The following is a 15,579-nucleotide window of genomic DNA, read 5'->3' on the forward strand; positions in this document are numbered from 1 at the left end:
TCTTGGTAGCTGTGGGAGTCAGTGGGCTTGAAATGGACATCAGTTTCTAGCTGGTTACCTGAGATGGAGACTGAGAGGTCCAGGAAGGTGAGGGATGTGTTGGAGATGGCCCAGGTGATCTTGAGGTTGGGGTGGAAGGTGTTGGTGAAGTGGATGAACTGTTCGAGCTCCTCTGGGGAGCAAGAGGCGGCGCCGATACAGTCATCAATGTAACGGAGGTAGAGGTAGGGAAGAGGGACTGTTCCACGTAACCTACAGACAGGCAGGCATAGCTTGGGCCCATGAAGGTACCCATGGCCACGCCCTTTGTCTGTAGGAAGTGGGAGGAATCAAAAGAGAAGTTGTTTAGGGTGAGGACAAGTTCGGCTAGGCAGATGAGGGTGTCGGTATAGGGGGCTTAGTCGGGCCTGCGGGACAGGAAGAAGCGGAGGGCCTTGAGGCCATCTGCATGAGGAATACAGGTGTATAGGGACTGGACGTCCAGGGTGAAAATGAGGTGATGGGGGCCAGGGAATTGGAAGTCCTGGAGGTGGAGAAGGGCGTGGGTGGTGTCACGGACGTAGGTGGGAAGTTCCTGGACCAAAGGGGAGAAAATGGAGTCCAGATAGGTGGAGAGGAGTTCAGTGGGGCAAGAACAGGCTGAGACAATGGGTCGACCAGGGCAGGCTGGTTTGTGGATTTTGGGAAGGAGATAGAAACGGGCTGTGCGGGGTTGGGGAACAATGAGGAACAATTGGCAGATGGTTTGATTTGCTTCAAAATTAGCTCAGTGACACAGCTGATTGTGAAATCTATGTAAATATTGTTTACGCCCATGAAAACTTCTATATACACAAGTGGCAAGGTGGCTCAGTGATTAGCACTACTGCCTCACTGTGGGAGTGGGGCAAGTTCCCAGATGAAAAAAGGCTTTACAAATGACATTTGACATTTCCCCAAAATTTCTGCAGAGCTTCAAAGCTGTGATCGCTAAGCAGGAAACCTCTGGGGAATCTCCAGTAATAGGTTGCAATAGTGAAATACTACACAATGCAGTTTTGGACTAGAAGGATTTCGTTAAAGATAATGTTAATAACTAGGTCAGTCATGGTCCACTAAAGCACAATCAAATTCCTGCAGTTATTTGATCAACCTCTTCAGAAATGCTATGAGATATATCTGAAAGAGAGGAACTTGAAGCTTGATCTTCTGGCCCAGACACAGTGGCAGAACAACGAAAAATGCTGATTGAATCACCCATCGTTTTCTGCTCCAGAGGTTCCAAGCATCACAGATGTCAGTCTTCAACCAATTCAATTCACTCCACGTCGCATCAAGAAACAGTTGGAGGCACTGGATCCTGCCAAGACTAGGGACACTTACAACTTCCTGGCTATAGAACCAAACTTCCAACAATGCAGAAAGAGGCCATTCAGTTCACTGAGTCTACACCGACCTTCCAAAGTTCTGCCAGGGTCACTTGTCTTCTGATCACATTTGGGGTTTGATCCAAACATTAAAACAAAAGCTAAATTCCAGACTCGAGATCGGTGTGATTCCACTTGACATTAAGGGAGCATTTGACTGAGTAAGGTATCAAGCAGCTCTGACAAAATTGGAGTAAACAGGAATCAAGGGCAAAACTCACCACTGATCAGAATCATACCTCATGGAAAGGATGAAGGTTGTAATTGCTGGAGGTCAACTGCCTCAGCCTTAGGACTTATTCTAAAACTAGCCTGTTCAGGCATGTGTTGTAATGTGTGGATTCAAAATGGGACTTGAATCCAAGTCTCTGGCCCACAAGTAAGAACACTCCAAGCGCACCACAAGAATAACCCCTTACTCTTCAGGGTAGTTTTGGAGACCCATCATCTTCGGCTGCTTAAATTACTTTTCTTCAATAAAAAAGGTCAGAATGGGAATGTTTGCTCATGATTGCACAATGATCAACAACATTTGTAACCCAACAGATACTGAAGAAGGCCATGTCCATATTTAGCAAGGCCAAGACAACATCCAGATTTGAGCTGATCAGAAGCATACAACATTTCAACCACACAGGTGCTGAGCGATGAACACCTCCAACAAGACAGAGAGAATCTAATCATCAATGTCATTACCATCAAATATCCCACTGCCAACATCTTGAGAGTTACTGTTGACGAGAAACTGAACTCATCCAGCCGTAGGAATGCTGTAGCTACAACAGTGGTCAGAAGCTAGACATTATGTGACCATTGGCACTGAGAAGAACAAGGGCAACAGATTTATGACAACACCACTACCTGCATGTTGCGTTCCAAATGCATAATGTGCTGACCTAAAATAATATCTCTGCTCTTCCATGGTCTCTGGGTCAAAATCCCAGAGCTTTCCTCCCAACAGCACTGCGTGTGTCCCCACACCAAGGGCCACAACTGTTCAAGGCAGCTCGTTACCAACCTTTCCAGAGCAATTAGGATGAGCAAAAACTGCTGGCCTAAAATGCTTAAATGTTCAAGAACCAATGCTTACAGATAGTTCGATGCTTTTTCTGTGCGCGCTATACCCAAGGTGATATGTGATTTTCTGCAGGGATCACCATTTCCTTTGTGAGTTAAGTCTTTAAGTAACATCTTCCTCTTGATTCATTTTATGTCCATAAACAAATATTTTTTCAGCCATTCAACTACTTCATCTTCAGCCTCTGATGAAACAATTTACTAAATACAGTTGTCAGAAAGGGAACCTTACATTTCACTGCAGCACTATGAGTAGGCAACAATTCTCTCTTTGGAATCTGCTTTCACTTATGACAGGATGGCAAGTTGACACAAGTGGAGTACCACAGATCAGTGCTCAACCATATTATGTACAAGACATATATCAATGCCTTGGATGCAGAAAGTTAATTACTGTTGCCAAATTTGCGAGTGACAAAAAGAGTATGGGAAGGCAAGCGGTTTGGATGACAAAACTTCTGCAAAAGGATTATAGGTGGTTAATCATGAAAAACGTGGCAGATGGAACATAATATGGGGAAACCTGAGCTTCTGCACTTTGACAAAATGAAGAGAGGAGATGGAGCAAAATTGTAGAAAGCTGGAGAACATTGGGATTTGGGAATCCCCATCCATGAATCACAAAAAGCTAGCGTTCACATTCAACAGGGACTGGTGAAGTCAAATACAACGTTGGCCTTTATTTTGAAGGGGATGGAGCATAGAAGTTGAGAGATTTTGCTAAAACTACCCAAGGCACCAGTTAGACTACAACTGGAAGGCTGCGTATAATACTTATTTAAGGAAAGGCATACTCACATTGGCAGAAGCCCAGACAAGTTCACTAGATTGATACTAGATACGTAGAGACCATCTTAAAAAGGACATGGTGAGTATGTAGGCCTGTACTCAGTGGAATTCACCAAAATGAAAGGCAGCCTTGTTGAAATATACAAGGCTGTTAGGGACTAGGCAGTTTAGATGCAAAAAGGTGGTTTCCCGTGGTGTTAAAGATTAGGACCAAAGGACATAACGTCAGAAAAAGGGACCGCACATTTAAAGACAGAGGAGGAGGTATTTCTTCTCCCACAGAACAGAGGACCTGGTAATTCTTGATTGCAGAGGGCAGAGCAGACTTGATGGGCTGAACAGCTGAATTCTTCTTCTACATCTTACGGTCTATAGTTTTTTTGGCAATTTCACTGATTAGGAAACTTAAACTAATCTGCCTTCAATTCTACACATTTACTGTAAATTGGTGGAATTTCATTCTATTTTCTGAACCTGTCATGAAAACATAAGCCGTATCAAAACAAAGTTGCTGGAAAAGCTCAGCAGGTCTGGCAGCATCTGTGAAGGGAAAAAACAGTTAATGCTTTGGGTCCGGTGACCCTTCCTCAGAACTACATAAGCAGTATAATCTTCATTATGAAAAGGAAAGGAGTTAGGGGAGTTAACATGATCATTTCCTCAATTAGCATAATTATGCATGGTTTATTTAAGTAAGCATATTTTAAGACAGGACAGATTTCATAGTAGAAAACCCCTCGATAGTTTTGAGTTAATCTACGAGTATGTTCCAAGGTTAACATTTAACCCAAGAACAAAAGGTTTCCTCATCAGAGATGTGATAAACGATATTCTCAAGATTCAGTCTTATCAAGAACACACAACTAATTGCTGTATACATGAAGTTCTATTGTGGGTTCATTCTCTGTAAATTTAATAAAGCTGAAAGTTGGCACCGGGGGTCCTGAAAAGAATGTAAGAAATAGGAGCATCAGTAGGTCCAATCTTGCCAGTTGAACGATGCCTGGTCTTCTACTCAAATCCACTTTCCCATCCTACTCTCAAGTCTCTTGATTCTCATGGGGATAGTTGAGGATCCATAAAGTGGGTGCCAATGCCAAACTGGGTAATGCTAGCTAACATACATCTATTTTAAAAAATTAAAATCGATATGATAATTGGCCATTTCTCCTAGGTTTAATGGTTTAACATCATAGGAAGAACCAAGTAATATATGACAAGTAATATATCCCGAGTTTACAACTTTTTCAGGCCTTCAGCAGTGTCAACAGTTAAGTGTTCACCAGCACAATGGCAAAATCTGCCTGCTTCTCTTTCACTCAGGCAATGGGGTCTTTTATGTCAAGTAGAGGAGGAAGACCAATACAAGAGGTAGGCAACACAAAATTCTGCTTCAAAGTACTCCTAATATGGAGGAAAGAAATGATTGCAAAGGTCAGTACAAAATATCTACTTAAACAGATAGACTTAGATACCTGATTTTCTGAGAATGGAAACTTGGGCTCAAGAGCACACAGTTGATCATAATACCTGAAAGAGAAGCAAAATCAGTCAGGACAAAACAAATTTTACGTGCTCAATATAAGTTCAGCTATTTTGAGATTTAATTGTTCCCAGCCTTTTCAAACAGTGTTATCTTTTATGCTAAGAATGGCAGATGAGGCCTTGGTCTAAGATTTATCCAAAACATCAGCTTAAATGTATCTAAGACAAATGGGTAATGCCTTTAAATTGGAAGCCTAATATTGTTCAATTGTAACTTTATGCACTAGGACTTCACAGATAGCTTCCTTAAGTAGCACTACTTGAAATTACACAGTTAAAAAAATCCCCAAATGTAACAGGTAGTGCTTCAAGCAATTCACAGAAATCTAAAGTATTCGGGTAACGTTGTCTTTGTGATTGCAGCCACACACAGATGAATACAGCAAGATGTTTCGCAACTATAATAATCCAAATTAATGCTAGCTCCAAATTAATGTTAGCTACAAATTAATTGTTCAATATTTTCATTGCCGTTCATTAATTACAGAAGAAATAACCCTACAATAGAATCCTTGGTATGAAAGCTCATCTCTTTTCTGTCAGACGCTAACTGAAAGGGACATTGAACCCTCAGGTTTTAAGTGAAACAATGACTCAGATCATCCAGAGCTGTCTGTACAATAGGAACTCACTACAAATGTAAAGGTTGCTGCAGCTGTGTGACTGTCCAGAACCAAAATATGTGCTAGTAAATCTACGCCATCAAGAAATTCACTAGAATAGCTGAGGATGTTCCAGATAAATGCTTCTGTTAAGACCTAGCCCATAGAACTTAAGTGTTTGAGAGCTGCTCATCAGACGAAAATCTGTAGCTAAAATTCGAATAAAAAAGGGTTTAGAATTCCAACTGAATAATTTCAGTGCTCTGAAGCAATAAAACAACTCAGGAAACTCTGTTTGAGGTACAATAATCATTCTTCAAATCTGACTAGTTCCAGGTATAATAAACCCTTTGAACACAGTTTGATCAGGCTGAACAAAAAACTATAAAATAGGTGGTATGTACAAAACTCAAAGATACACAAAACATATTTAGAGATTTATGGTGTAAGGTTCAACATCGACAAGGTTGCAAGTTAAGTGAAGACATGTTGATTGAGCAAAAATGACAAATTTATTGCCAGAGAATCAGAGGTATAATTCAGTTATTGTGCCTGTTTTTGGATCAAACACAGGAACTGCTTTGAACAATAGTGTTTCGTGTTACAATTCCCATGGAGACCAACAAAAGAGAACAAATTTATCAAAGACCCCATGAGAACAAAGTTTCAGTTTTTATTTGTTTTTGCATGAACAATCAAACCAACATCAATATAAATAGCCATGAACCAAGAGGTAAACTGCTGCTGATGTTAAGTGTAAATTACACTTGAAGAATAACACCTACAACCAAAGCACATCTCAGACTTGAACAGACTGTCCACTCAGTATACATGGCACTAAACTTCAGTTACAGCAAGACCCCATGGCCAGAAGAAACAGGAATAGGAGAAGGCCTTTAGTTTACTCCAGCATTCAACAGGATCACGTCTGATCTGAAATTTCTCACATCCACTTTCCTGCGTTATCCCCAACAATTTTTGATCAGAGAGGTGATCAAAGACATCTATCTCAGCCTTAAACATACATAACTGCCTCCACGGCTCTGTGATAAGGAGCTCCAAAGACACTCAATCCTCAGAAGAAATTCCTCCCATTTTCTGTCTTTATTCTGAGGCTGTGCTCTGGTCCTAGACTCTAGATTGAGGGGAAACATCCTCTCAGCATTTATTCTCTCAAGCCCCTTAAGTATTTTATGGGTTTCCTACAGGCTCTTGATTCTTTTAAATTCCAGTGAATAAAGCCCCAATCTATTTCGTCTTTGCTCAAAAAAACCCTGCACACCAGGAATCATCCTTGTGAACCTTCTCAGGATTGCTTCAAATGAAATGGCCACTTTCCTTAAAAAGGGGGGCCAAAACTGCTCAGTACTCCAGATGTGGTCTCACCAGCATATTGTACAGTTGCAATTAGACTTCTCTACACAAACTCCAACCCTTCTGAAATAAGAACAAATATTCCAATCGTCTTCCTGATTACATAAGACACCCATGGGCTAGTTTTGTGTTTCACATACAAGTATCCCAAGTCACACTTTCTCCTTTTAAATACTGTTCTTCTGTTCTCTTTTTCCAAAAAGACTTGACATTTTCTTATATTGTGCTTGTTTCACCAACTTTCTATCAATTTACCTATCAATGCCTCATGTAAACTGTTTGTATCCCTCTCACAAATCTGCTATTTATTGTGTCATCTTCAAATTTGGTTACAGCACATTTGAATTCTTTCCTCCAAGTCATTAAATTGTAAACCGTTGCAGCCCCATACTAATCCCACTGATCACATGTAATCAACCAAAAAGACAGCCCTCATCTCCACTTGCTGTTTCCTCCCAATTCACCACATAATGGGCCTCTTGAACCAGTGGCATGGACAAGAGCAATGTACCACTGAACTTAGCTCTTAGTACCTAATGCACTTTAACAACTCAGAGATAATGGGAACTGCAGACGCTGGAGAATCCAAGATAACTGTGTAATAATATGTTACTCACTGTGCCTTTATCCAAGTCATTCGCCCCATTACAGGAAGGATGTGGAAGCATTGGAAAAAGGTGCAGAGGAGATTTACAAGGTTGTTGCCTGATTTGGAGCGCAGGCCCTATGAGGAAAGGCTCAGGGGCTTGAGCCTCCTCCTCTCCAATTAGAACAGGCCAAGAGGGGATTTAATAGAGACATACAAGATGATCCAAGGATTAGATAGGGTGGACAGTGAGAGTCTTTTTCCAAGGATGATGACTTCAGCTTGTACGAGGGGGCACAGCTACAAATTCAGGGGTGATAGATTTAAGACAGATGTCAGAGGCATGTTCTTTACTCAGAGTGGTAAGGGCATGGAACACCCTGCCTGCCAATGTAGTTAACGCAGCCACATTAGGGGCATTTAAACAGTCCTTGGATAAGCATATGGATGATGATGGGATAGTGTAGGGGGAGGGGCTTAGATTAGTTCACAGGTCGGCGCAACATCGAGGGCCGAAGGACCTGTTCTGCGCTGTATTGTTCTATGTTCCATAACAGAGTGAGGGGCTGGATGAACACAGCAGGTGTGCTCCTAAGATGCTGTTTGGCCTGCTGTGTTCATCCAGCTGTGCACTTATTAACTGCTGTGTTAATCTATCCTGTCATTTTCAAATATTTGCACATAAGAACACAAAACATCTCCTCCAGCATCTTCCCTTTAAAGTTTTCCCATTTATTTACTCTTGCTTCCTGAATAAATCGCAAGTATTTTGAAATTCATATCTCCCTATTCCATCAGCCTAAGTCCTATTCAAAAGGATTCTAATCATATTCGCTCAGAGTTTCATATTAAGTGAATTTTGAAATTGCTCCTATTCCTCAAGTCCAAATATTAAGGCTAATTAAAAACAGTGGATTTTCAGTGCATTAACTACTATGTAACTTCCCTATCAGGGAAACAGCCAGTACAAGTTTCCATTTTCTATCAGTCAGAAAATTTAGTATTCATACCATCGCAGCCCCTCATATCCCATAGCTTTCAATTTTATGTGGCTCTTGATCAAACAACTTTTGACAGCCCATGTTATTATATTCAAGACTCTGTGGATGCAAACCACAGAAATCTGTGGGTGAAACATTGTACAAAATTTCTCCTACACCTGTGGTAATCTAACAAATTGCACTGCTTAAGTGGTTGATTTAACTGAAGAAATATTAACACTTAAATTTTCAGTAACCTTTCAGAATCTCAAGTGTGACTATTCCATTAAGGTATAAAACAAAATAAATCAATTTTCTTGGCACAGGAGCAACACGGTTCAATTCTTAAGGTTAGACATGAACTAAAATTATTTTCACACAATGTTTGAAATTAAAGTTTGATACAAACAAGTGATGCAAGCACACCAATTAATGTCAACATTTTGTTTTGACATACGGAAGAAAGAAATTTACTTTTTTGACTTTAATGTTCCACTTGAGTACTTTATGGATTCCAAAGGGTTTTCAGATACTTCTGGTTATGAAAGAATTTACACAAATCTAAGTCCCTCTGTCCTTCTCAACCTCAAAAAGGGTCTTCTTTTCCTTGTGATAATGTTTTCTTACTTTTTATTTTTGTTCACTTTTTTATTTCTGCGCTTCCTTTCTCATTCCAAATGCATTATTTTCTTACTATCATATTTACTTAAAACCATCTTAAATTTCTCTATTCACTGTGCCACTGGCATATTGAAGACATGCTGAGTTCTGTGAAGATTGTTCTTCAACATTGTTGTGCCCCATTACAGAAATCTCTATTCCACGGAACAAAGCCTCTCGGGCTTCAAATGTAACAGAGATAATGGGAACTGCAGATGCTGGAGAATCCAAAATAATAAAAAGTGTGAAGCTGGATGAACACAGCAGGCCCAGCAGCATCTCAGGTGCACAAAAGCTGACGTTTCGGGCCTCGACCCTTCATCAGAGGCTCTCTGATGAAGGGTCTAGGCCCGAAACGTCAGCTTTTGTGCTCCTGACATGCTGCTGGGCCTGCTGTGTTCATCCAGCTTCACACTTTATTATCAGGGCTTCAAATGTATTTCTTTCTAAGTGATTGATTTAAACAGAGTTTGACATCTGACTGATCTGCCATTCCTTTCTGTAAGCTGCTTCACACTTCCTGTTACAAACTAAATTATATGCATAATGCTGTTGACTGTCTTAGCACTGTCAGAACAACTGTTAGTTACTACAACAACGTGTATGTATTTTGTTAAACTTCCATTCAGTCCTTTGTGTCAGGAAAAAGCTTTGCCGAGTTTAATGAAATATCTGAAATGCCTGACAGTACTCATCCATTGACTTTCCCTGCCTGTTTCAGGCAGCTTTTTTTTAAAAAAACACATGTAATTACCCATATTTAAGTCTGAGGGCAATGATTTAAGACCAAGGCTTTGTTCCAGAAACAGTAGGGATACAGGAAAATCTGAATAAAGAAAAGAGAGACATCAAGTACATGTCTACAGGTCCTCGAAGGTCAATTTTCATCACTATTTTGGGTCAGAATATAAGAGCAAAAATACTATGGTACAATAGCATAAAATAGTAGTCATGTCAAAGCTAGAACACAATAGACTACAGGAAGGGTGCAGCTGCACTTGAGATACAGTGGAATCACAGTGATTTTGTTTTTCCAGGAACATATACTTAACCATAGGGAAAGCTTAAATCCAAGGTCTTCATATTTGGCTCAAGGGAGGTGCATAAAGTTACAAAATACTGCGGCATGGTGGCTCATATTGAATGACTTAGGGGGCATTGAACTAACTTGTACCAAGTGTATCAAGTATGGCAGAGAAGTTAAGAGGAACCCTTTCACACAAAAGGCACCATGGCTACGTAACTCATTGTTGGAAACATGGTGATAGTAGTGAGAACCCTCACCACATTCTGAAAAGTACTGGTTATGCGAGTGCTCTAAGTTACAGAGCTACAGACTAAGGCTGGAGAAAAGAATTAAGCAGATGCCTAATTTTCAGTTGCTACAACACAATGCATCAAATGGCCTCCCCGATGCTATAACTTTATGTTCTTATGTTGTAAAACCATTCTGGCCGATAGCCATTGCATCTAAAACTACTGGAAGATTTCATCCGCAATGCTATCCAGTGGCACTTATTCACTAATAACCAATGGAGATCAATTCATGGTCCAGTACGATCATTCGACACCACACCTCAGCACAGACTTAGCCCAAACACAGACAAAAGAATCAAATTCCAAAGTGAGGAAAATGCTAATTTTCAACAGCAAGCTTACATAGATGTTGTGTGGCATCATCAAGGATCCAAAACAAAACCAGTGTCAATGAGAAGCATGAAAACCATTTGACTGGATGCATACTAAACAGAAGAAAGGGAGGTCAATCATGTCTGTTGACAATCATCGCTGCAGAAGTTCCTCAGGGCAAGATCATTGAGTCAGAGTCATATAGCATGGAAATAGACCCTTCGGTCCAACTAGTCCACGCTGACCATTTTCCAAACCAAACTAGTCGCACTCAGCTGCATTTGGCCCATAATGAACTTGCATCCCTAACTCCCTCTGGCAGTTCATTCCACATACAAGCCACTGTCTATTAAAAAAATTGCCCCTCATGTCTTTAAATCTTTCTTCTCTCACTTCAAAAATATGGTCCCTAGTTTTGAAGTCTCACAACAGTGGGAAAAGACCCTTGCTAGTCATCTTTTCTGAAAGAAGGGTCCAGGCACAAAACATCAGCTTTCCTGCTCCTCACATGCTGCCTGGCCTGCTGTGTTCATTCAGCTGTACACCTTGTTAGCTCAGACTCTAGCATCAGCAGTTCCTATCTTTGCTATTCATCTACACCCCTCATGATTTTACAGACCGAGCAAGCTCACCCCTCAACCTGCTACACCCCAGTTAACTAAGTCCTAGCCCAACTTTCTAATTCAGAACTTCCAGTCCCAGCAACATCCTGGTAAATCTCTTCAGAGTCCTCTCCAATTTCTAAAAATCCTTTTAAAACAGGGTGACTAGGACTGTACAAAGTACTCTGAGCCTGATCACCTTCAGATGCCTCATTAACATCTTTCCCAATGCTTACGATTGGCGTATGAATGGTATGTATCAAATCCTCAGATAATGAAACAACATTCAGACTTGGGTTGATAAATGGCAAAATAACAATTGTGTCACAAGATAATATCTAAGAGAGGGTCTAACATATTTTTCTGCCATCTAACAGTTCTGATATCACTGAAGCCCATATCACATCTTTGAGGTCACCACTGACAAGGAACTCAACTGGACTGGCCACAAAATACTGTAGCTTCAAGAGCATGTCAGAGGCTCTGAAGGAGGAGATTCACCTGGCTTTCCAAAATCAGTGCTACTCTGTCACACAAGAATCTCATCACTACTGAGCAGCTCACTTGATTGGCAACCCAAACTTGATGTTCAACCTTCAAACAACCTAAACATCATGACAGCAATATGGGCCAACTACAAGATGCACTGCACTATCAGACAATGGCCTCTCTGACAATACTTTTCAAATTCCTGCCCTCTACAATCTATAAGGCCAACAGTGACAAACACATGGGGAACATAATCACCTGTAACCTTCCTTCCAAATCTTATAAGAAAACTGACTTGGAAATAGCTCACTATTTTTTCCACATTAAAATTCTGCAACATCAGCAAAATGCTGTATGGGTTTACCTCCATCAGAAGGAATGCAGCATTACAAGGTGGCAGCTCATGACTAACCACCCTCTCAAAGAAAATTAGGGCTAGGCAACACAAGCTGGCCTGACAGAAATATTCGAATCACATAATCAAAAGACGACTTCAAATTAGCTAGTTTCAGCATAAATATTTCATTTGCCCTTTATTTCAATGTATGCAGAAAAACTGGAATGACATTTTAAAAAAAGATATGAAAGTGACAGATTCACCTGCACAATTCTACATGTAGGAAAGTATCTCACAACAACTATGCCAAAAACTCTGTACAAAACACTTAAAATTCATATCCAATTGAGCAATTATTCAAAATTTTGTCATCAATTCCCACTACTACACAACCGAGCACTGTTGAGTGTTAGATCAAGGTAACTCCACAGATCAGAGGAGAGTCACTAGTTTCCAAGAGATGTGCAGTAATAACAGGATCTACAGCACAATCAGGTATCAAAAGTCTAAAGGGACACAAAAGCAAAGCACATTAACAGACAAGAAAATATACAGTAAAAAAGGAAATCAGTATCGAGTAGGCTGGGGAGGGAAGGTCCAATAAGCAAAAACTCTTGAAGGCAGGAGAGTTGGTAATGAACATTACAATAACGTTACAAAATAAACCAGCGTGCTTTCATTTTAAGAAAAAAAACATTCATAGGATATGGATACTGCTGGCTAGACCAAGTCAACTGTTCAAGATGATACCAAGAAAAAATTGGATGTGACTGGGAGGGAAACTTGCAATTGGTGATGTCTTATATTTCTGCCAACCTTGGCCAGAAGGTATGGGCTCTGGATTTGGAAGATGCTGTCCAAGAAGCCTTCCAGAGTTCCACTACTGTGCACCAGTTTGGCAGGGAGTAAGCGAATGTTCAATGTGGTGCAAATCAAATGGGCCTCTTAGTATTGGGTGGTGTCAAGCTTCATGACTGTTGTTCAGACAGTATTCATTCAGACAAGTATATTACTACACCATACTCCTAAACTTATGCCATGCAGCTGGGAGACAGGCTTTGAGTAGTCAGGATGGGAGTTACGACTGAATTATAAGCCTTGTTACCTCATTTTTTAAACCAAAAGCATTGGCAGCTAGCAGAGTTTGGTTTCTGATCTGTGGTACTCCCTAAGATACTGATCATAGGAGGATTTAGCAATAATAATATCATGAAGTGTCAAGAAGAAATGTTAGATTCCTGTCTTCTGGGAGATGTTCACTTCTTGGAATTGTATGGCATGAATATAACTTGCCACATTAGTCCAAACTTGAAATCCAGATACTAATTCATTTGGACAATAACTGCTTGAACGTCTGGATATGGAGAATGCTGCTGAACGTTGTGAAATCAACAGTGAACAATCCAACCTCTGCTATTAAAGATACATTTAATTACAATACATATCTGAAACTTGAAGACAGACCTCTGACATCCAGAGGAGGCTACAAGAGCTTTAAAATTATTACAAAGACAATTATTTATATAGTCAAGATGGTTGGTGCTATCCTCAGGACACAATCCTTGAACTCCTGCGGAGCTGTCGTTTGATGCTAAAGTGTAGAAGAGAGATCAGAGATCAAGGCATTCTGATAATGCTCAACTCCACTTCCTGCCTCATCCCCATAATCCTCCATTCTCTTACCAATTTAAAAACAAATCGGTCTCAGCCTATAACATAGTTTAACAGACCCTTGTAATAAAGAATTCAACATTGATTGTAAACAAGTATGCTTTATGTGACAAAACGGAGTTAAAACTGAACAAACTGCTACAGGCTTGAACTGCAACAATTTTACTACAAAATGAGTGCTAAAATGAGATAACAAGATGCTTGTAATTGAGCTTGCAAAATTATAATACTGGTGTTATTTTCAATACATAAAATACTACAAGTCAAAGCTTGTTTAAAAACAACTGTTCAGGCAGTGCCTGCGCAAAGCACTGAAATTCTGCTCATTTTAAAAAGGTGGTGAAGTCACATGACTGGTAATCCAGAGGTTCAGATCATTTTCTACTGGCATGGCTTGATTCCACCAGTGTATGCTTTGGAATCTGAATTCAATTAAATAACGCTGGCATTAAAAATTTAATGAAAACTACGCAACCATTGTCATACAATTCCATCTAGCTCATTACTATCTTTAATAAGGAAAGAAATCTGCTGTCCTTACCTGTTCTGGTCACGCAACGTAGGTCACTCTTAACTGCCCCCAGTAACAGCAGAGCTGCTTGTCTCAAGATTTGTTTAGTACATCCTCAATGATGTGAAACTTTGATCTTTTACTTATAAATGCTGTGCCTGATACCCCTCTCACTAACACCTAAGAGGAAGAGTGAGGCTCCAAAAGCTTGTGTTGTCAAATAAACCTGGTGTTGTGAGATTTCTGACCCTGTCCACCCAGTCCAACACCGGCATGTCCACATCATGTCTCAAGAAACGAATTAAACTGGAAGAACAAGCAGGCCTGGTACCAGAAATGAAAAGTCAAATGCAACCTGATGAGCTTGCAAAGTACTCATAGAAAGTCAGAAGATAGGAGCAGGCGTAGGCCATTCAACTCTTCAAGCTTGCTCCGACATTCAACATGATCGTGGCCCATCCCTACGAGCTATATCTTCCTCGTTCTTGAAAACGATGCTTTGGCCTCACTTTGTGATCATGACTTCCACAGGCTCACCATTTTCTGGGTGAAGAAGTTTCTCCTCATCATAACCCTAAAAAAATTTATCCTTACTCTTAAAATATGATCTTTGATTCTGGGCTTACCAGAATCGGAAACATTCTTCCAGCAGTTAATCTGTCTCATATTGTTAGAATTTTATAGGTTTCTAGGAGATCCTCCCTCATTGTTCTAAATTCCAGTGAATAAAACACGAACCAACTCAAAACTCTTTGTATGCAAGTCCTGCCGTCCCAGGAACCAAATTTGGTAAACATTTGCTGCATTTCTCCAAATCATGAACATCTTTCCTCAGATAGAGACCAAAACTGCACACAATATTCCAGGCATGGTCTTACTAATGCCCTGTATAATTGCAGTTAAGGCAGTGCTGCTCCTGTATTGGAATCATCTCACTATGCCCATCAAGGTGCACTTTTTGTCTTTTTATTGCCTGCTGTACCTGTATGTTTACTTTCAGCAACTGGTGCACAAGGACACCCAGGTCTCACTGAACATTTCCCTCTCTCAATTTATTGCGACATAATATTGCCTAAATTTTGCTACCAAAAGGTGGCTAACCTCACTGCAATTCACATTACATTGAATCAGCCATGCATTTGACTGCTCATTCAGCCCATCCAAATCACATTAATATCTCTGCATCCTCTTCACAGTACAGTTTTCCAACCAGCTTTGAACCATCTGTAAAATCTCACATTGCATCGAATTCTCTCATCTGTATCATTAACAAATATTGTTAATAGCTTGGATCTTAGTGCCAATCCCTACAGTATCCAGT

General features: G+C 40.3%; 1 protein-coding gene across 6 annotated transcripts in view; it reads right to left on the minus strand.

The window, feature by feature from the left end:
* Positions 1-15,579, minus strand: part of pdcd6ip (programmed cell death 6 interacting protein) — an 88,925-nt gene that overhangs the window by 63,207 nt on the left and 10,139 nt on the right. For all 6 annotated transcript variants that reach the window (XM_048530218.2, XM_048530216.2, XM_048530215.2 and 3 more), the window contains exon 2: positions 4,748-4,802. In XM_048530218.2, the coding sequence (XP_048386175.1) occupies positions 4,748-4,802 (55 nt within the window). The remainder of the gene's footprint in view (positions 1-4,747; positions 4,803-15,579) is intronic.

The sequence above is a fragment of the Stegostoma tigrinum genome, chromosome 5 (assembly GCF_030684315.1).
Source record: "Stegostoma tigrinum isolate sSteTig4 chromosome 5, sSteTig4.hap1, whole genome shotgun sequence".
NCBI classification, from domain to species: Eukaryota; Metazoa; Chordata; class Chondrichthyes; order Orectolobiformes; family Stegostomatidae; genus Stegostoma; species Stegostoma tigrinum.